Source organism: Peromyscus maniculatus, chromosome 13 (assembly GCF_049852395.1).
Source record: "Peromyscus maniculatus bairdii isolate BWxNUB_F1_BW_parent chromosome 13, HU_Pman_BW_mat_3.1, whole genome shotgun sequence".
In the NCBI taxonomy this organism is placed as follows: Eukaryota; Metazoa; Chordata; class Mammalia; order Rodentia; family Cricetidae; genus Peromyscus; species Peromyscus maniculatus.
Genome location: NC_134864.1, coordinates 53,716,170 through 53,739,807, shown reverse-complemented (window position 1 = coordinate 53,739,807; position 23,638 = coordinate 53,716,170). Strand labels below are relative to the sequence as shown.

General features: G+C 40.7%; 1 protein-coding gene across 30 annotated transcripts in view; it reads left to right on the top strand.

Annotated features, from left to right (window-relative positions):
• Abi2 (abl interactor 2) overlaps positions 1-23,638 on the top strand; it is a 92,015-nt gene that overhangs the window by 45,150 nt on the left and 23,227 nt on the right. For 5 of the 30 annotated variants that reach the window (XM_076550286.1, XM_076550283.1, XM_076550284.1 and 2 more), the window contains 5 exons: positions 2,734-2,831; positions 5,743-5,889; positions 6,576-6,700; positions 8,337-8,519; positions 14,023-14,181. In XM_076550286.1, coding sequence (XP_076406401.1) covers positions 2,734-2,831; positions 5,743-5,889; positions 6,576-6,700; positions 8,337-8,519; positions 14,023-14,181 — 712 coding nt within the window. The remainder of the gene's footprint in view (positions 1-2,733; positions 2,832-5,742; positions 5,890-6,575; positions 6,701-8,336; positions 8,520-14,022; positions 14,182-23,638) is intronic. The other 25 variants (XM_076550300.1, XM_076550291.1, XM_076550298.1 and 22 more) reach the window with 7 other exon arrangements.

Sequence of the window (23,638 nt, the reverse complement as noted above, 5' to 3'; positions counted from 1 at the left end):
CTGTTACAATGTGGTTGCAGCGCACATATGCACACACGTTTCAAGAGGAGTTACTATTACAAAGTAGATGCAGTTTTTGTTTTCCTTTTCGACGTTTATGGTATGTACATACACACAAGCACACTCACACATGTTGTCTTCTACCACAAGCATAATTTAGCCAGATGTTTCGCCAGGAAAACATATTTGTCAGGAAATATGTTCTCTAAAACACCTCAAAATTTCTTTTAGGATCATGATATCTATTCAGTAAAGAATCTTGAATAAATTATTTTAGATTTGAACTATTCAATTCTAGTTTTAAATTTGCCCTTTATAAAAAAATCAGATTTTGTCACTACTGTTTTCTTAAGTTTTTGTATTCATATTCTCTACACTACTTACTGTTTTATGTAGCACAGAGGAATATTTGCTTGAGAAACTACTGACAAACTTAGCTTAGTAGAGAGTAGTATATGAATAAAATTGAATAAAATTAACCAAAAAAAAAAAAAACCAAAACCCCAAAAAACAACAACAACAAAATTGAATAAAATTAGGTGGTTTGGACATCACACAGGGCTTTAGTTCTTAAGTGATTTGTTGTTCATCCAACCTACTAACCAAACAAATTCAGTCATTTGAGAAATTTAAAGATCATAAAATGTATTCGTTTTTGTTTATATAGGCCCATTCAATTTTAACTGAAAGATTACTTTCCTCAGTTACTAGGGCAGACTTGAAGCCGTAGAGAAGGTACTGCAATTTAAACAAAAGCGCCTCGCATACTGAGACGTGAACCAATTACAGTGGGGTCATTTTCAGGTACCACAGCTGCCCCATGTATAGAATAAAACGCTCTGCTGTTCTCTGTTCTCGCTCCTCCTCCTCCTCCCTCCTGTCTCCAGCCAAGTGAGCTGTAGTCCAGTGTTCGGGTCACTTCGCTCTCATCACTTACAGTAACTTTGGGTTTTATGTTGTTTAAGGTTGAGCTTAAAGGACTTTGGTTACTAAAATCTTGTGGGCTCATAAATCAAAACATACAATTTAAAAAAGTTATGGTGGTTGTCAGATTACTTATAAAATTTTCTTCAAATGTGAATTTTTTAAGACATTTTAAAGATAAAATTCACATACCCTTTGCTTATTAAAGATAATAAGGATAATTTATTTGATAATTGGTATTTATTGTTTAAAAGTGGCAGCAGAAGGATTTCAGACAAATGCTTTACTTTAAAATGGTAATAACATTGCAAAGGTGCCATTTGTCATTAAAGATGGTTTTGACATCACACACAACTTGTTCACTGGGCTATTCATTTCAAGAGTTTATTGCTTGATATTATTTCTTGCCTATTTGGATAAGTAATAATTATTATTATTTTAGAAGTTAAAAAATATACCCTAGCCAGAGTTAATTTTGACCACCTCAGTACTCGGATATAATTAAGATTTGTTTTCATAAAATTTCTATTTTAAAATTGGCCAAGAGTAGTGAAGCACGTTTTTAATTCCAGCACTTGGGAGACAGAGACAGGCAGATCTCAGTGAGTTCAAGGCTGGCCTGGTCTCCATAGTGTTTCAGGCTAGCTAGGGGCTTCATAATGAGAATCTGTCTCAAATATATATATTTGTATTTAAAAATTATAATTGTCTCTTCCAACTTCAATGGTATAATATCTTACCCTTTTATGTTGTAAGTATAAATTTTAATTCTGAAGATAGTATTATGAGAAACTTGATATTGTGTTGCGATGATGGCAGTCCAAGATAATAGGGACTTGAAAACAGAGCATGTATGGATCTACTTTGTGAATAGTGATTTAATCTACTGGTAGTCTCGAACAATGTGAGGTTGCATTGCACTGTATTCCTTACTGACTCCTTATAAGATAAATGGATGTTTAGGGGTTTTCTACATGTGCTGACATACTCTTTTGATGGATGGCATCATTATTCCCAGATTGCCCATCTTTTCTGTATTTGAAATTTCAGTTGGGAATAGAACTATGAATGTGGTCATGGTCCATCTCTGACTCAGGACTATGTCACACTGTCTCATTCCTCAGTTAGCCTTCACTTTGGGCCTGTGTGGGTTTAATTCCCACTAGAAGTCATACAATGACAGTGGCTTTTGTGTCCTCAGTGATGGGTTACCTCAACCCTGCCATTGCCTTGATCTTCTAGCAGCGTTTCAGGTAGGTGATTTCCACATAAGGAGAACATTAAATCTGAATTGTGAGAGTGATTCACAAGTTTAAATAGCTGAACTTTCTTTGTACATCATACAATTTATCTGTATTGTATATTCTCTAGTTACAACTGGACAGATGCATAATTGCATATTTTTAGCTGGGAAATATGTTTTATGATATACTTGCTATCTAAAGGAAACAATCCCCAAATGAAGAACTGATTAAAGAGCTTATTGTTTCTGAGTTATTTTTTGTTACCACTAAAGTTTTTTTATAACTATATTATTTGATTTTAGCTAAGTGTAATAGCACATAGTCTAACCAGTGACTGTTGGTGTGATGGCCTAATGGCAAATAAATTCTCCACACACAAGTTGAGACCAATGTGAACCCTTTAGGAAGAGTCCTTTGAGTACAACTGCAAATGGTAGAGTGGGGATTGCACACGGATTGCATGGCCTCGAATTGTTTTCTTACTTAACCCTCCCCTCCCTGTTTTCCAGAGCCACTTCCTTATCTGCAGAGATGTTCAGTTGTGTTTTCTTCAACATTTTTTTAGGTGAGCACCCAGAATATGAAGATGGGTGGGCTGCCACGTACAACACCTCCAACTCAGAAACCTCCAAGTCCCCCCATGTCAGGAAAGGGGACACTTGGGTGAGTATATAGTAATAGAGAACCAGGTTGTGTACTGTTGTGTTAAAGAAACAAAACAGAGCAAAACCAGTCTCTGTGTGAATTAGTAGGGAGGAGATTTTCTTCATAGTGTTACCTTTGTGTGTGTAACTTTCTTTCTTTTTTTTCTGGTAAGCACATCTTTATACTTTAAAAGTGGTTGTTTAGAAATTACTTTTGTAGTGAGTTTTAAATTGTTACAAAATCCTCACCTAAATTCATGGTTAATTATAAAGTGAAGTCTAACTTTAATTATTTTTTCTTAGAAAATGTTAATGATCCTTTTATAATGCAGCTGCATTTATCAGGCTGTTCTAACTTGTTATATTTTTGAGCTCTGATTTAGGCTCTGGAGTTGACTTTATTTCATAAATTACCAGTTAGCAGGAAAGTGTGACTTTTTCTCGTACAGTATATCCTAGCTTTATCATGGTTGAAGTTTGTGATTAAGTGTATATAATGTAATCCAGAACTGGTTGACTGAAATTCTGGTTAACTGCTGTTTGTTCTATGGTCAGTTTGTCAACAATTTAGTTTTTTCATCTGTAAAGGGATTTTTAAAAATGTGTAAGACAAGAAGGACAAATGCTTTCAGAACTATTGTCTTTGTGATACTTTCTCAAAAAAAACAAAAAAAAAAAACAAAAAACAAAAAAGGAAACTGGCAAACCACAAAAAAATGCCCTCCCCTACAAAACTCAGTCACTTTGGATTTGGATAGGACAAAGGCAAGTTGAAATATAATGGATGATATGTTGGAAGGGGATTATAGTTTGATCAGTAGAAAAAACAAAATGTGAAACCAGGAATAGGATGGTTTTATTTAATGAATTTATTTTTGCTTTTTAAGCCAGGTGTCACTATATAATGTAGCCTATATTGGTCTTGAACTCTTGATCACCTCTTCCTCAAATTTTGGAATGCTGGGATTACAGGTTTGTGCCTGTAATCCAGTTTAGGCTTTATCTAAAATGATCTTTTTGTTCTTAGAATACAGGGGAAAGAATCTAGCTGGTCAAGTAAGATTTAAACTTCAAGGTAGAATGAACATGACATTGTAGCGTGTGATGGTCCAGAGGCAGTGTTTCCTTCGTTTTCCTGTAGAATGACTTCATTTCCTCAGGTGTACTACCTAATGGAGTTTGTAAGCGGTTAAGTTAACGTTATCAAGTCTCTAGGAAATGAAAATTTCTTCTGCACTCAGAGTTTGGACTCATGGACTCATACACTCGTAATGTGTTTTCTTGGGTGTTAGCATGAGTTCAGCTGCTCCTTCAAGACCAGAGTGGCTAAGTTCCATTTGTCCACTTGATGGTCATTGCTGTTTTCTTTAGTCTTTGCCTGGTCACCTATTACTCCTCTTTCTCCTGTTTATTTTACCTTTTTAACCTTGTTCGTATCATTGTTTTCTTGTAGAACTTTCAGTTAGTGAAGATAGAATGGCATGTTTTAGTGTGTGGAAACATTATCAGAAGTAGAATTTAAGATTAATTTTCTGATATATATAAATTTATATATGCATTCTAATTTCAAAGATGCTTGAATTTTAAAAAAATATTTTCAATTCAGAGTTGTGGCATCCCTTCCTTTCCTTTTGACACAGTAGCACATACAGTGTCCCTTACTTATTTGAGTTGTTAATTATTTTGTTTATTGAATCATGCCCAAGGGAAGTAGAGTCAACAGTGCCTTTGAAAAATAATGTCATTTGGGTGGTGGTGGCCCATGCCTTTAATCCCAGCACTCCAGAGGCAGAGGCAGGTGGATCTCTGTGAGTTTGAGAAGTGAGTTCCAGGACAGCCAGGGCTACACAGAGAAACCCTGACTAGAACCCCCCCCCCCCACACACACAAAGAAATCCCATTCAAAGTCAATGAGCCCAAGTGTCCAGGAAATCAATTCTTAAAGAAACTCTGGGAACCTGGTTGGGAGTGAGTTACTGAGAAATAGAAGAGCCGGTTGAGCCACATCCCCTTGCAAGAGAAGAAAGCTTTTGAATTTTCATACCTTGGGATGACAAATTCTTTTAAAGGCCTCCTCTCACCTACAAGGCATCATTGTCCTGAAGGATTTGGTCCCTTGAAAACAACGGAGTGGGTGCTGAGCAGTGTTCCAGGCCGCACTGTTGTGCTGCATTTCCTCTCTGGGTTTCCTGTTCTTCCTTGGAAGGAAAGGGGAAAAGGGAACAATCTGTTAGTAACATTGTCTGGTTTGGGCTCTACAGTTGAAAGTAGCTGAGACAGAAGGACCTAAGTAAGTAGTCTTCTAAAATTCCCTGTCAATGTTGAACTCTGAGGAGGAAACAGCAGAGCAATCACGGTGAACTTGAAGGAGAAAGGGGTGAAAATGGAAAATGAAATGAAGCAGTGCATTTTTAAGTAGCAGTACATCTTTAATTACCATGTGTTTAGTGTATAAAAAGGGGAGTGAGCTATGGCTGATATTGATCATCATGTGGAGGTTGTGACTCCAAACATCTAGATCTGGCGTGTATTTTTAAATCTTTGGTTAGGGAGAGAGAGGAGAAGAAGATAATTAGTGCATTCATTCAGTGCATTTGGGAGATTTTGACATGATACTAAACTAATTCAAATTCTTCTAAGAAGAGTGGAGTCTAGGAAACATTGGCTGAAACAATGGAAAACCTGTGTTTTCTGTGACTAAATGAACAAAATCACATTAGCATAGGGAATGAGGTTGGAGACTGAAATTTACACTACATACTCCCCAGAACTCTCTCTAATGGTGGGAGAGTTGTACCGTAGGAGACAAATTGATAGCTGGGTCAAACCACATTTCCTATCTCTGCTACAAATTGTATTTCACTGGCAACTCGGAATTGATGGTGCCGAAACTTATTAATCACACCATACATACGCTCTTCTTTTTGTAGGCGGCACTCCCCCTACCGCACACTGGAGCCAGTGCGTCCTCCAGTGGTACCAAATGATTACGTACCTAGCCCAACCCGTAATATGGCTCCCTCGCAGCAGAGCCCTGTGAGGACAGCTTCTGTGAATCAAAGAAATCGAACTTACAGGTATTTTCTCTACCTCAGCGCAAAACATGATGGTCAGAGTACCATAATCTGTTCCGATAACTCGAGTTAATCTCTCTCATTTTCCAAGCACTAAGTTCTTTTTCTCACTCTGCTCTCCCAAACCTCATCTAATTCTTCCTCTCTCTCCTCATGCTCTGATACAACTTTGAGCAGCCAGGAAGGTTCAAAAGACATCTCAAAGTATAAACTTACCAACAAAATAAAACCTAAGTTAATTCAAAAAAACGTTATTAACCAGGAATGAAAATTGCAAGTTATTTTTTTGTGTGGAAATTTACAGATGAAAAACTATTCATACTAAAATGTTAGTATATCACCGTGCCATTACAAACGGAAATAAAATAATCTAGTAAAACTTACTGTAAGTTTCTTCAGATAGGTATTAAACCCGGATATAAACGGTAATTTTTATTATTTTGATGTGTTAAGCACGAACAGTTTGCCCTTACATTTATAGAGGATTTCTTTAAAAAAATTGTAAGATAGACCTCATAAATAGGTATCAAAACAAGTGTACTGAACTCAGGTTTTCTCCTTATTAAGAATTCATGTTTGAAATGGAAGTTTTTTGAATTTGATTTCTTGTAGCTGTCATTTCAGAACTACTTGGGAGTCGTGCTCTTCTGTTCTCTGTGCTCACTCTTTGGTGGCTCTTCTTCCTCCAGCAGCAGTGGGAGCAGTGGGGGGAGCCACCCCAGTAGTCGCAGCAGCAGCCGGGAGAACAGTGGCAGTGGGAGTGTGGGGGTCCCCATCGCTGTCCCCACGCCATCCCCTCCCAGCGTCTTTCCAGGTAAAGCGGTAGTGCTCATTTTCTCTGCTTTCTTCTGCCAGTTTGTATTCAATTTGTTATTGAATTATAGTGAGTTTTCTTGGTTTTGTGTGTGCGTGTGTGTGCCCGCCCTTGCGAGCATGTGTATGTGTGTGTTGCTGGCTGTTGAACCCAGAGTCTCCTACAATGGATTTTCTTCCTAATGAAAATTTTAAAGAGGATCTCCTTAGCACACGGTAGGTGTTGGCAGTCTGCAGACACTTGTGTTCCTGTCCAGTGGTCTTCATTACCCCCACGGTCTCTCTGCTTGTCTGCCCTTTGCTTTATGTCTTTGCTGCTAGTTCAGTTGGCGCTTGCAGGTTCGTGTTCTTAGGTGTGTTTTAGTTTCAGTTAGTGTTTGAGCAGTACACTTCCTGGAATTGGTGAGGACATGCCTTGAGAACCAATTTGGTAACAAAGGATGAGAGATGTACATTTAAAGGAGCATTATAATTCAGTAGTTTCTGAAAAACTATTCCCCCTCCTCCCTGAACCAGAAAACTGTATTTGTTTGATTTGAAAACCCAGAGTTTGAATTTAGTTTTAGAAGCATGAACACAAAACCATCAAGAGAGGGGCTGGAGAGACAGTTCGTGATTAGGAGCCTTTACTGCTCCTGTAGAAAGACCCAGGTGTGGTTTCAGCACCCACGCTCGGTGGCTCCAGCTGGTCAACACTCGCTTTTGGCCTCTGAACATCTACATGCAGATGCACACATAACGTCTTTTAGGCTTACACATGTGTAAATAAAACTCTTTATTAAAAAACTAGCAGAATGAGTTGAGTATGTTGGCGCATGCCTTTAGGCCAGTACTCAGGACGCAGAGGCAGATAGATATTTGAGTTTGAGGCTAGCCTGGTCTACAGAGCGAGTTCTAAGACAGCCAGGCTCCACAGGGAAATCCTGTCTCAGAAAACCAAAAACCAAACCAAACCAAACACCCAGCATGATAGACTGTCACAAAGTAGGTTGTGGTTCAGGCCTGTAATCTAGCGTGCGTAGGCTGAGGCAAGAGAATCTAGGAGCCGATGGCTGTGTAGTAAGAATTTGTCTCCAAAACCAAAACAACATATTTAATTATAATAATGCAAATAGATACGTTTTTACAAAAATCATGAAAAATTTTGTGCATGTTTGTTTGAAGATTGTTTGAAGTTTGTTTCTCTCCTTCTCTCTCTCTCTCTCTCTCTCTCTCTCTCTCTCTCTCTCTCTCTCTCTCTCTCTCTCTCTCTCTCTCTCTCTCTCTCCCCTGTCTGGAATATGTGCCTTTTTTCTGATTTGTGTCTAATTCTAATAGTATATTGTTGCTTTTTAAGGTACTATAGTTTTATATACATAGGATGTGCCATGATAAAAATAACAGTATATAGGAACTGGTTTCTCCTAGGTTAGTGACTTTCAGGTAAAAAGGAATGTTTGTTTTTAACTAACATTTTTCTATACTACCTGAGCATCTTGAATTATTTGTTGCTCACATAATAACCTTAACCATTCCTTTTCAATGCTCTATTCCTTTGGCTAGTGTTAAGCGCTGAATACTCTTAATATTCCAATGCCTTTTCTAATGCTAATGTGACTGCCTTATTAATGCTGCCTCTTACTCCTCTTTCCCATCAGCCCCTGCTGGCTCTGCTGGCACTCCTCCCCTTCCTGCTACTTCTGCATCTGTTCCTACCCCTCTTGTTCCTGCTACTGTCCCCTCCTCCACTGCCCCAGATGCTGCTGCTGGGGGTGCACAGACCCTTGCTGATGGCTTCACTTCTCCACCTCCCCCTGTTATTTCTTCCAATCCCCCCACAGGTGAGTATTGGCATGGCAGACAGATCCAGTCATCTGGCCATTCTTGCCAGAAACTTCAGCTTCATATTTGTTGGTTTGGTTTTACTTTGTTTTTGTTTTTGTTTTTTTAAATAATGGTTAGTATTTTAATCAGAAAGTGGTATGTGAATAAAGAATTTACTGAGAAAATTAAGCTCAAGTCTATGATAACATTTGCCCAATAAAGTAGCACAAACATAAATATTGCTTTCCTTTAATCTGTTGAAGACTTGTGGACATGGTACGGCGTCTGGAACACTTACCTGTAGACCTCTTACAGGGAGCCGGGCAGTGGCTTAGGTGGTAAGGGGCTGGCTGTGTGAGCCCGAGGACCTGAGTTCTGTCCCCAGGACCCACGGGAAACGCCAGGCAGGGCTGTGTGTTTGTAATCCCAGTGTGGGGAGCTGGAGGCGGGTGGGTCCCTGGGCTGGCTGTCCAGTGAGCCTGTCCCAATGGGTCAGGGCCAGGGAGAGACACTGAAAACACAAGGTTGATGGCTCCTGAGGATGACACAAAGGTTGACCTCTGGCTTTTGCATGTTCAATTATTCACATGCACATGTTTCTGCATATAACATTTGTATGAGTACACATATTAATAATATTGCAGGTGAAGTAATTAGCAAAAACAAGCATATGACAATTGAAAAATATATTTTAATGTAATATTTTATATAGCAAATTACAAACCTCTTGTGTTTATTATAATGGAATTTTTGCTTATATTTTAGTATTACCAGAAACTCATTAACTATACTTCCGAAGGACTTCAGGACTATTTAAGTTGACGGGTGTTTTACGTAAGATTTCAATCTAGTGCTAGGGAGATGAGTCATCAGGTAAAGGGCTTGCTGCCCAGCCTGACAACTAGAGTTTGGATCCCTGGGACCCAGAATGGTGGAAAGAGAAAACCAGGTCCTATATGTTCTCCAATCTACACACACACACACACACACACACACACACACACACACACACACACACACACACCAGGTCCTATATGTTCTCTAATCTACACACACACACACACACACACACACACACACACACTCACACTGTGCTATGAGTGCACCCTCTGTATAAATAAATGTAATCATCATTTTAAAGAGCTCAACCTCAAATACGTTTTGCTGGGATAAATGGTAAAGACTCAGTCACCTCAGAAGACATTGAACAGTTAATATGATGCTGGTTAGTAAATAGGTTCTTCTTCTTCTTTTTTTCTTTTGAGACAGGGTTTCTCTGTGTAGCTCTGGCTATCCTGAACTCACTCTGTAGACCAGGCTGGCCTCAAACTCAGAGATCCTCCTGCCTCCCCCCCTCCCCCCCGAGTGCTGGGATTAAAGGCATGCACCACCATCTGGCTACTAATAAAACATGTTTTAAAAGACATCTTTGTCCACATTGGGTTTTGGGTGGTGTTCTATTGTGATATCTTCTATAATAGTCCTTATGAAGAAGACTTTTCTGTAATGGATGAGTGAAAATATAGGCAGTCATTTGATGGAGGTATGCAGCTGGTACACTAGTCCAGCTAGTTAAGAATCTTGCTAATGCTATAGACGCAGAAATAATAAACGACCCCTCAGTAAGAATTTTAGTAATTAAATGATAATTTAAAAATAGGTGCTTGGCCAGGCGTGGTGGTGCATGCCTTTAATTCTGCCACCCAAGCGGCAGAGGCAGGTGGATCTCTTGAGTTCCAGGCCACTGTATAGTGAGTTTCAGCGCTGCATAATAGAGGACCGAGGACCACTCCCACCTGCACCCCCCAAATCAAAGGGTGATTCATGGTGTTAAACAAGTAGACATTTATTATGTAAGTAGAAAGTTATTTTTAAAACATAAAGGAAAACTCCTTAACTTTTTATTTGAAGGTATAAAATGTGTAAAGTTTGCCTTTTGAGGTGTAAATATAGTGAATTCTTTACATGTACCCTGTAGCTACCACCACAGGTAGGATCTAGAACAATATGTCACCCCTCCGATAACCTCCAAGCCTCTGTTCACTTCACTCTGTTGTTTGCTGGCTGTTGACCTGTGCCTGAGAATGGATGCAGACAGACAAGTGGAAATGGTGGGCAGTGTGTGGAAGTGGTGGGCAGTGTGTGAAAGTGGTGGGCAGTGTGTGGGAGTGGTGGACAGTGTGTGGGAGTGGTGGGCAGTGTGTGGGAGTGGTGGACAGTGTGTGGGAGTGGTGGGCAGTGTGTGGGAGTGGTGGACAGTGTGTGGAAGTGGTGGACAGTGTGTGGAAGTGGTGGGCAGTGTGTGGGAGTGGTGGACAGTGTGTGGGAGTGGTGGGCAGTGTGTGGAAGTGGTGGACAGTGTGTGGAAGTGGTGGGCAGTGTGTGGGAGTGGTGGACAGTGTGTGGGAGTGGTGGGCAGTGTGTGGGAGTGGTGGGCAGTGTGTGGGAGTGGTGGACAGTGTGTGGAAGTGATGGGCAGTGTGTGGAAGTGATGGACAGTGTGTGGGAGTGGTGGACAGTGTGTGGGAGTGGTGGACAGTGTGTGGGAGTGGTGGACAGTGTGTGGGAGTGGTGGGCAGTGTGTGGGAGTGGTGGACAGTGTGTGGGAGTGGTGGGCAGTGTGTGGGAGTGGTGGACAGTGTGTGGAAGTGATGGACAGTGTGTGGGAGTGGTGGACAGTGTGTGGGAGTGGTGGACAGTGTGTGGGAGTGGTGGGCAGTGTGTGGGAGTGATGGACAGTGTGTGGAAGTGGTGGACAGTGTGTGGGAGTGGTGGACAGTGTGTGGGAGTGGTGGACAGTGTGTGGGAGTGGTGGACAGTGTGTGGGAGTGGTGGACAGTGTGTGGCCGGCTGGGTCTGGCGGTGGGTCTAGGAGCTTGGCTGAGGTATTCTGTTCCTTTTCGTGGTCCCTCTGACTGTTGGCAGTGCTCTTCTGTGGATGTGCTACAACGTGGGCCAATCCAGGTTGAAGGACGTTCAGTCCGTTTTCAGTTTGGAGGGTTCTGAGTACTGCTGCCGTAACCATTCCTGTACAGGGTTCTGTGTGAGTTCAGGTCATGTCATCTGGGTGAATTCCTAGGGAATAGAATTGTTAGGTTGTGTTGTAAAGGGAATGTATAATGTGTTTATTTTATTTTGAGATAGGGTCTCACTGTGTAGCCCTGACAGACCTGGAACTTAGAAATTTGCCTGCCTCTGCCTCTCAGTGGTGGATTAAAGACATGCACCACATGCTTGGAATAATTAACCTTTAAAGAAATTATCAAGTGGTTTCCTAAGTAACTACATTTTTTGTTTAAACTTCAGCGGTTTTTCATGCAGTTTTAATTTGCATATCTCTAATGAGTGCTGAGGCTGGGCATCCTTTCATGTGCCATTTTGGGGGTGGGGTGCTAATGGTTCTAGCTTTAGTTTATATAAATAGATGTCTTTAAAACTGTCCTTTTAAGCCAGTGGCGGCGGCCGTGCACGCCTTTAATCCCAGCACTCAGGAGGCAGAGGCAGATGGATCTCTTTGAATTTGAGGCCAGCCTGAGCTACAGAGAGAGTTCCAGGACAGCCTGGGCTACACAGAAAAACTCTGTCTTGAAACTCTCCAAAAAAAAAATGTTTTTTATATTTATTTTTATGTGTATGAATGTTTGACATGTATGTTCACCACATGCCTGCCTGGTGCCCAAGGACATCAGCAGAAGGCGTTGGATTCCCTGCATCTGTAGTTAATGGAGTATGATTGTGAGCTGCCATGTGTGTGCTGGGAACCAAACCCAGGTCCTCTGCAAGAGCAACGAGTGCTCTTAACTGCTGAGCCTATTTGATATAGTGTCTCTGAATCTCACTGTAGACTTAAAACATGCAATTTTAGACTGGGTCCAACTTTATAAAATTCATAATGGTGTTGATTTTTTTTTTTTTTGAAGATCCTAGGATAGTACCTTTATTTCTTCCTCTGCCTGGTCCTCCTCTTTCCTTCCTCATGGACCCGCTCCCCTCCGCCATCTTCCTGTCATCCCTTGGCCTTCCCCTGCCTTGTTCCCCCTGGAGTGTGTTGTAATGCTGTTCCAGAGGGGCCTCCTGGTGGGGACCAGGTGAGGGTAAGGGCAAGGTAAAGATTGGGATTGAATTCTTAGGAAACTGGATGGATTGGGAAAGAATATTTCCAGTTGATGTGAATAATTCTGAAGAGGTGAAATAGGTTCAAATGAGCGGTAAATGTGGGTGGGTTTCTGAGGTGCTGATACAAATTTTGTAAACTAATTTTAAGGAGTGCTCTAGCTTCAGGAAGGTGAATATTTTGTGTTGTTTAAAGATGGGTTTGACTTGGAGTTATGGCATCAAGTGTTTTGTTGAAATATTTTGTTTCCTTTTAAACAACTTTCCTTGATAACTTCTCTCCACCATTATTTTAGAATGATTGTATCAAACATTATTTTTTCTTTCCCAGAATGTCATTCTTTGTTTAGTCTCCAGTGTTTAGTGACTGCTTTAAACTATAATTTATTATTTGGAGGGGGGGGGGAAACTTTATCTATAGTTTTGTGTGCTGTAACAGAACACTGCAGACTAGATTACTTATAAATTATATTAGTCTGTTTGGCTCATAGTTCTGGAGGCGGAATATTCAATATCAAGGGGCCTTGTCTGGTGAGAGACTATAGGATAAAAAAGGAGAAAACCCACTCTTGATAATGGCACTGTTCATTCATGAAAGTGGAACCCTCATGACCTAATCAGTGTTAGAGCTGTTCCCTTCAACACTGATGTTCATTCATGAAAGTGGAACCCTCATGACCTAATCAGTGTTAGAGCTGTTCCCTTCAACACTGATGTTCTAGCCCAGTGGTTCTCAACCTTCCTAATGCTGCCGCCCTTTAATACAATTCCTCATGCTGTGGGTACCCTGACCATAAAATTATTTTTGTTGCTACTTCACAACCATAATTTTGCTGCTGTTACAAATTGCAATGCAAATCTCTGATAGGCAGGATATCTGATTTCCACCCCTGGGTTGAGAATCACTGCACTAGAGATTTAGCTTTGGGTGGCACACTCAGTCTGGAGTAGAGATACAAATTTTAATTAATTGTGGTGCTTTTTTTTTGGATATTGGTTTTTGGTTTTTCAAGATAAGGTTTCTCTGTGTAGCCCTGGCTGTCCTGAACTCACTCTGTAGACCAGGCTGGCCTCGAACTCACAGAGATCCCCTGCCTCTGCCTCCCGACTGCTGGAATTAAAGGCATGTGCTGCCGCCAGCCAACATAATTGTGGTGCTTTTAAAACATGGTCAAATGATAAGGAAGTCACAATGTTAATTAATTTTGATTTAGAGTGTAGCTTTTTTTCTTTCCTCCTCTGTGCTTTGATAGCGTCAGCAGAGCAACAGCTGTCATCTTGTATTAAGTTGGCTAACTACTGTCATTTTTAATAATCTTATTAGAAAGTGAGTAATGTACCTAAAGGATTTCATTATCTGAGATAAGTTTCTTTTAATGAGGTGTTTGTGTTCTCTTCCTTTCCCAGGTCATCCTGTTCAGTTCTACAGCATGAATAGGCCTGCCTCTCGCCATACGCCACCTACAATAGGGGGCTCGTTGCCCTATAGACGGCCTCCTTCCATAACTTCACAGACAAGCCTTCAGAGTCAGATGAATGGAGGGCCTTTTTATAACCAGAATCCAGGTTAGACTTTGCTTTTGCTATTTCTTTCCATTTCTTTTGCATTGAGCCTTAAAACAAAACAAAACTCTTAGTTACAAATAATTAACCCATACATAGTAGGTGGTTATCCCTATGTAATAGGTAGTTAAGATTTTTGTTGAGGGGCTGGAGAGATGGCTAAGTAGTTAAGAGCACTGACTGCTCTTCCAGAGGACCTGGGTTCAATTTCCAGCTCCTACATGGCACCTCACAACTGTCTGTAACTCCAATCGCAGGGTATTTGACACCTTCACACAGACACACATGCAGGAAAACAGCAATGTACATAAAATACAAATAAATAAATTATTAAAACAATGATTGTTAAATGGGTAGAAGAATGAATGAATGAATGAATACTAAGAATACTAAGTTTTTAATAATACTGATTCCACTTTAAAAAGTCAACACATGACTTGGTGTAAAGTTAAGAAGTCCCATCCTGTATGGTAATTTGCTTTTAAAAACTAATTCTGAGCTAGACATGCATGTGCTTACTTGTATTTCAGCACTCATGTGGTAGAGGCAGGAGAGTAGCAGCCTAGGCTGCAGAGTGGGATCCTGTCTCAAGTGGTGTATATAGAAGAGCAGTAGTTTCTTTTTGTTTAATAAAATACATCATTGCTTTATGAGTTACAAGTAAAGTTGGATACACATGAAGGTGTTTGCGTTAGGCAGTCAAACTGTCCGAACTCAGTTACCACATCAAATACCCTGATGGGTATGAGGGACTTGGCGAAATTGATCCAGGTATAACAATTGAAATAAAGAATTGAATCATATATACAGAAAAGCTAATCTTGTACATTTAATGCTACACATAATCAGCGTTTTGTTCATTTCCTAGAGAATTCAAGAAAATTTTAGGCACCATGATTACAGGAATGTAGTCAACTTAATGTTTTGTTTTTTAATTTTTGCCCAAAGGTAATTAAGCCTGTGTGAGTTCCTCTGATTTTGGGGGACAGATCATTCCATCTCTCATAAGCCTTGAATTTATGGAGCAGAAATTTATCTACTAAAGGCTGCTATCTATTAGTGATACCTTAGTTATACCCTTTAGAATCTTGGAAAAAAATTGACTCTCCTCTTATTTTTATTTATTATCTCATTTGATTCATATATAGAAAATAAGATTGATGATAATTGTTTAAATTTTTGAATTTTATGTGTTTACAAGTGTTTTGCTTGCAAGTACATATGCTTGTGTACCATGTATGTGCCTAATGCCCACAGATGTCAGGAGAGGGAACTGGATCCCCTGACAATGGAGCTACAGATGGTTGTGAGCTGCCATGTGGGTGCTGGGAACTGAATCTGGGGCCTCAGGAAGAACAGTCAGTGCAGTTAACTGTTGAGCAATCTTTCCAGCCCCAAGAATGGTGATGTTTATATATGTATTTTGTGTAAAACCAAGGCCAAGGTGATGGTCAAGATAGCCTTGAGCTTAATGTTTTTTGGTTCTGTATTTTATGCTTTTTCTATTGTCCTGTTCTACCTTCCTTCAGATGAGAAGGTATATTTGCTCTTCCCCTGCCAGGGCTTCTCTGTTTCTGGTAAGGAGAAAAAGGAGGAAGGGAAACCTCTGTTACAGTGTAGGACACACTGGAAACCTGTTACAGTGTAGGACACACTATGGAAACCTGTTACAGTGTAGGACACACTATGGAAACCTCTGTTACAGTGTAGGACACACTATGGAAACCTCTGTTACAGTGTAGGACACACTATGGAAACCTGTTACAGTGTAGGACACACTATGGAAACCTGTTACAGTGTAGGACACACTATGGAAATCTGTTACAGTGTAGGACACACTATGGAAATCTGTTACAGTGTAGGACACACTATGGAAACCTCTGTTACAGTGTAGGACACACTATGGAAACCTGTTACAGTGTAGGACACACTATGGAAACCTCTGTTACAGTGTAGGACACACTATGGAAACCTCTGTTACAGTGTAGGACACACTATGGAAACCTGTTACAGTGTAGGACACACTATGGAAACCTGTTACAGTGTAGGACACACTGTGGAAACCTGTTACAGTGTAGGACACACTATGGAAACCTCTGTTACAGTGTAGGGCACACTATGGAAACCTGTTACAGTGTAGGACACACTATGGAAACCTCTGTTACAGTGTAGGGCACACTATGGAAACCTCTGTTACAGTGTAGGACACACAGTGGAAACCTGTTACAGTGTAGGACACACTATGGAAACCTGTTACAGTGTAGGACACACTATGGAAACCTCTGTTACAGTGTAGGACACACTATGGAAACCTGTTACAGTGTAGGACACACTATGGAAACATGTTACAGTGTAGGACACACTATGGAAACCTCTGTTACAGTGTAGGACACACTATGGAAACCTGTTACAGTGTAGGACACACTATGGAAACATGTTACAGTGTAGGACACACTATGGAAACCTGTTACAGTGTAGGACACACTATGGAAACCTCTGTTACAGTGTAGGACACACTATGGAAACCTCTGTAACAGTGTAGGACACACTATGGAAACCTGTTACAGTGTAGGACACACTATGGAAACCTCTGTTACAGTGTAGGACACACTATGGAAACCTGTTACAGTGTAGGACACACTATGGAAACCTGTTACAGTGTAGGACACACTATGGAAACCTCTGTTACAGTGTAGGACACACTATGGAAACCTGTTACATTGTAGGGCACACTATGGAAACCTCTGTTACAGTGTAGGACACACTATGGAAACCTGTTACAGTGTAGGACACACTATGGAAACCTCTGTTACAGTGTAGGACACACTATGGAAACCTGTTACAGTGTAGGACACACTATGGAAACCTCTGTTACAGTGTAGGACACACTATGGAAACCTGTTACAGTGTAGGACACACTATGGAAACCTCTGTTACAGTGTAGGACACACTATGGAAACCTGTTACAGTGTAGGACACACTATGGAAACCTCTGTTACAGTGTAGGACACACTATGGAAACCTGTTACAGTGTAGGACACACTATGGAAACCTGTTACAGTGTAGGACACACTATGGAAACCTGTTACAGTGTAGGGCACACTATGGAAACCTCTGTTACAGTGTAGGACACACTATGGAAACCTGTTACAGTGTAGGACACACTATGGAAACCTGTTACAGTGTAGGGCACACTATGGAAACCTCTGTTACAGTGTAGGGCACACTATGGAAACCTGTTACAGTGTAGGACACACTATGGAAACCTCTGTTACAGTGTAGGACACACTATGGAAACCTGTGTTACAGTGTAGGACACACTATGGAAATCTGTTACAGTGTAGGACACACTATGGAAACCTCTGTAACAGTGTAGGACACACTATGGAAACCTGTTACAGTGTAGGACACACTATGGAAATCTGTTACAGTGTAGGACACACTATGGAAACCTGTTACAGTGTAGGACACACTATGGAAATCTGTTACAGTGTAGGACACATTATGGAAACCTGTTACAGTGTAGGACACACTATGGAAACCTGTTACAGTGTAGGACACACTATGGAAACCTGTAACAGTGTAGGACACACTATGGAAACCTGTTACAGTGTAGGACACACTATGGAAACCTGTTACAGTGTAGGGCACACTATGGAAACCTCTGTTACAGTGTAGGACACACTATGGAAACCTGTTACAGTGTAGGACACACTGGAAACCTGTTACAGTGTAGGACACACTATGGAAACCTGTTACAGTGTAGGACACACTATGGAAACCTGTTACAGTGTAGGACACACTATGGAAACCTCTGTTACAGTGTAGGACACACTATGGAAACCTGTTACAGTGTAGGACACACTATGGAAACCTCTGTTACAGTGTAGGACACACTATGGAAACCTGTTACAGTGTAGGACACACTATGGAAACCTGTTACAGTGTAGGACACACTATGGAAACCTGTTACAGTGTAGGGCACACTATGGAAACCTCTGTTACAGTGTAGGACACACTATGGAAACCTGTTACAGTGTAGGACACACTATGGAAACCTGTTACAGTGTAGGGCACACTATGGAAACCTCTGTTACAGTGTAGGACACACTATGGAAACCTGTTACAGTGTAGGACACACTATGGAAACCTCTGTAACAGTGTAGGACACACTATGGAAACCTGTTACAGTGTAGGACACACTATGGAAATCTGTTACAGTGTAGGACACACTATGGAAACCTCTGTAACAGTGTAGGACACACTATGGAAACCTCTGTTACAGTGTAGGACACACTATGGAAACCTGTTACAGTGTAGGACACACTATGGAAACCTGTTACAGTGTAGGACACACTATGGAAACCTGTTACAGTGTAGGACACACTATGGAAACATGTTACAGTGTAGGACACACTATGGAAACCTGTTACAGTGTAGGACACACTATGGAAACATGTTACAGTGTAGGACACACTATGGAAACCTGTTACAGTGTAGGACACACTATGGAAATCTGTTACAGTGTAGGACACACTATGGAAACCTGTTACAGTGTAGGACACACTATGGAAACCTGTTACAGTGTAGGGCACACTATGGAAACCTCTGTTACAGTGTAGGACACACTATGGAAACCTGTTACAGTGTAGGACACACTATGGAAACCTGTTACAGTGTAGGACACACTATGGAAACCTCTGTTACAGTGTAGGACACACTATGGAAACCTGTTACAGTGTAGGACACACTATGGAAATCTGTTACAGTGTAGGACACACTATGGAAATCTGTTACAGTGTAGGACACACTATGGAAACCTGTGTTACAGTGTAGGACACACTATGGAAACCTCTGTTACAGTGTAGGACACACTATGGAAACCTCTGTTACAGTGTAGGACACACTATGGAAATCTGTTACAGTGTAGGACACACTATGGAAACCTCTGTTACAGTGTAGGACACACTATGGAAACCTGTGTTACAGTGTAGGACACACTATGGAAACCTGTTACAGTGTAGGACACACTATGGAAACCTCTGTTACAGTGTAGGACACACTATGGAAACCTGTGTTACAGTGTAGGACACACTATGGAAACCTGTTACAGTGTAGGACACACTATGGAAACCTCTGTTACAGTGTAGGGCATACTATGGAAACATGTTACAGTGTAGGACACACTATGGAAACTTGTTACAGTGTAGGACACACTATGGAAATCTGTTACAGTGTAGGACACACTATGGAAACCTGTTACAGTGTAGGACACACTATGGAAACCTCTGTTACAGTGTAGGACACACTATGGAAACCTCTGTTACAGTGTAGGGCACACTATGGAAACCTGTTACAGTGTAGGGCACACTATGGAAACCTCTGTTACAGTGTAGGACACACTATGGAAACCTCTGTTACAGTGTAGGGCACACTATGGAAACCTGTTACAGTGTAGGACACACTATGGAAACCTGTTACAGTGTAGGACACACTATGGAAACCTGTTACAGTGTAGGACACACTATGGAAACCTGTTACAGTGTAGGACACACTATGGAAACCTGTTACAGTGTAGGACACACTATGGAAACCTGTTACAGTGTAGGACACACTATGGAAACCTCTGTTACAGTGTAGGACACACTATGGAAACCTGTTACAGTGTAGGACACACTATGGAAATCTGTTACAGTGTAGGACACACTATGGAAATCTGTTACAGTGTAGGACACACTATGGAAACCTGTTACAGTGTAGGACACACTATGGAAACCTCTGTTACAGTGTAGGACACACTATGGAAACCTGTGTTACAGTGTAGGACACACTATGGAAACCTCTGTTACAGTGTAGGACACACTATGGAAACCTGTTACAGTGTAGGACACACTATGGAAACCTCTGTTACAGTGTAGGACACACTATGGAAACCTCTGTTACAGTGTAGGACACACTATGGAAATCTGTTACAGTGTAGGACACACTATGGAAACCTCTGTTACAGTGTAGGACACACTATGGAAACCTGTGTTACAGTGTAGGACACACTATGGAAACCTGTTACAGTGTAGGACACACTATGGAAACCTCTGTTACAGTGTAGGACACACTATGGAAACCTGTGTTACAGTGTAGGACACACTATGGAAACCTGTTACAGTGTAGGACACACTATGGAAACCTCTGTTACAGTGTAGGGCATACTATGGAAACATGTTACAGTGTAGGACACACTATGGAAACTTGTTACAGTGTAGGACACACTATGGAAATCTGTTACAGTGTAGGACACACTATGGAAACCTGTTACAGTGTAGGACACACTATGGAAACCTGTTACAGTGTAGGACACACTATGGAAACCTGTTACAGTGTAGGACACACTATGGAAACCTCTGTTACAGTGTAGGGCACACTATGGAAACCTCTGTTACAGTGTAGGACACACTATGGAAACCTCTGTTACAGTGTAGGGCACACTATGGAAACCTGTTACAGTGTAGGACACACTATGGAAACCTCTGTTACAGTGTAGGACACACTATGGAAACCTCTGTTACAGTGTAGGACACACTATGGAAACCTGTTACAGTGTAGGACACACTATGGAAACCTGTTACAGTATAGAGCACACTCTTGAGTACCACTCTGACAAGGAGTCCTTGTTAGTTTTTGTGCAGTCCTGTCCTGAGAAAATGTTCAGATATAGTGTCGAATATTGACTGAAGCCTTGTGTCTTTAACTGGGTCTCTTCACTCTCCTTGGCTCCTCTTATCTTTTGAATGCTGCATTTGAATGCAGTGTGCAGCCACCTTATTGCCTTGATTGAAATACATCCCTCTTTTCATGCCTGGTGTTTTATGATGGGTTCTTTCTTAAAATTCATTTTCATCTTAAAATTTACCAGAATGTGTCACATACTCTGCTTCTAGTCATGTTTTACAAACTTGCATTTCAAGTGTGGTTTGTACTTTAATTTTCTTCCCCACTTGAAGAAAAATGTCTCATTTAGACTGGTTCTGAACTTGTGGCTTCCAATCCTCCTGTCTCAGCCTCCCGAATGTGTGTGGACCATGGCTGGCCATTAACCCCCCCCCCCCCCCCGGCCTTAAATTTTAGTTTATTAGCTACAGTCTGCTTAATAGTTCTGTAGAAGATGGGCTAGCTCTCCTGGGTATCTGGAAATTACTTCTTATAGTCTCTTGTACCTTTCTTACTTTATATAAAGATTTGAAACAATGATGTTAATCTAGAATGGATTAGATCCATAATGCAGTTGGGAAAGGTTTCACTGTTACAGCTTTGATACCAGCTGTACAGAGTACTTAGTAAGATTATGGAGGAATAGTTCATGTTGCTTGTATATACTCAGTAGTTGTATGAGAACTCTGTAGATAAAATTTGACATCTGTAACCGGGTGTGCTGGCGCATGCCTTTAATCCCAGCACTCGGGAGGCAGAGGCAGGTAGATCTCTGTGAGTTCGAGGCCAACCTGGTCTACAGAGCAAGTTCCAGGATAGGTAGAGCTGTTACACGAGAAACCCTGTCTCGAAAAACCAAAAAACCAAACAAAACAAAACAAAAACCCGGCTGTTTAAACATCTGTTTCATGTATTTAATTTTTGCAGTACTAAATCTGGGCTCTGTATTAGTTAGCCAAGTGCTCTACCCTTGACTTGTATTTTTAATGTACTAAAGATTTCTTATTTCAATAATACTTTCTTTATCAATCAGATTCATATATGCCAGAATGTATTTTAAAGTAGAATTAAATCTTTAGGGAGTGATTTTAATCTAAGTATTTTTCACACTCAAGGGAATAAAGTAAACTGGAATTGTTGGGACCATGAGAGGCAGCTCAGTTATCGTTTAGTGTTTTCTGTCTCTAAATTCTGCCTTTCTTCTCTTGGAATTTGGTAACTTTAAAGAAGACAGTTATAGCTCTATTGCTATAATTAATTAGTTAATCATAACTAATCATTATTAATATTATCTATCATTAATCAGTGTTTTTCAAACAAAAACAAAACTGTATTAGGTTCTTTTGGTGGGAGAGGTTGCTGGCGTTTGAACCATGATCTTTGAGGATTCATGCTAGGCCAGTGTTCGGCCATTTTCCTGCACCTCAACCCCAAGCACGGCTTTTATCTGACAGCTCTTCTGTAAGATGTACTGCTTAGTGAAGAGTTTTATGAACGGAATGATGCTTGTGTTTATGAACCCATATTTTGTTGTCAGAGCCTTGGATGTATACTTCTAAAGAATGAAGTTTGACAGGGCAGTGGCATTCTGGGGGGTATAAATCTGACAGCATTCCTCCTAATGTATGGTTTGTTTTGATCCTAATACAGGGAGGTCTGGCAGGAATTAAAATATGGAATGACAGTGCCGAGTCCAAGGAAGATAGTAGCTGTGTTCTAATGAAATCATTTCAGAAACAAGTTACTTGAAGACACATGTAGATTAGAACATAACTCAAACACTCTTGAGTCTCTCTTTTTAAAATCTAGAATCACAGAAATGAAATTAATTTGCCAACAGTGAAGAGAGTTACAGAAACATATATACTCATTAATATCTTTTTTAAGAATATGAAGCACCTTGGTATTAAAGAATGCATATATAATTACATGTGCATTTTTGCATACATATTCATATACACATAATGAACCTACTTTAGTAAGACATTAATCATATAATTTCCAAGTAGGAGGCCTTTTGTAGAGGTTAACTTAGCATAATCAGTGTTTCTTAAAACAGAGGCTTTATAATCTTAGAGCATTTAAGTTGTGTCCCTCCCGGGGATGTAAATAGAAGCAGTAGAAACGCAGTGTGGGCGTGGCTGAGGCTGCGCTGTCACCCAAGCCAGTGCCTCTCAGCTTCCCACCTAATGCCATGGCTCCTTAGTCCAGCTCCTCATGCTGTGGTGACCTCCAATTATAAAATTAGTTGCTACTTCATGACTGTCACTTTGCCACTGTTATGAATTGTAAATATCAGATATGCACGATGTCTGATAGGGGATTCCTGTGAAAGTGCCAGTTGATCCCCACAGGAGTCTTGACCCACAGATTGAGAACCAGTGCTCTAAAGGCAGTGATGTTAGAGTAGTGTTATCACAGATCTGCAGAAGACTGGAAACTGGTGTGCCTTGGTAAACAGGAGCAGTAGTAAGGAGCTAACTTGGAGCACTATTGTAGATAGTTCTTAGGGGAGGACAGAAGCAAACCAAACCAAAAAACACAGCTAGAGTTAAGTGCATTCTCAGTCGACCAGTAAAACAAATAGACCCTTAGTACTGACTGTACAATGCAAATTGTCTTTAAACTGTAAGTCATACTCAGCTAATTTTTCTTGGCATAACAGCTTTTGGTGACTTTGTATTTGAAAAAGAATATCCAAATGAGCTAGGTTTTTAAAATGTCCTGAGACTGCAGGGCTGACAGTTCTTCAGGA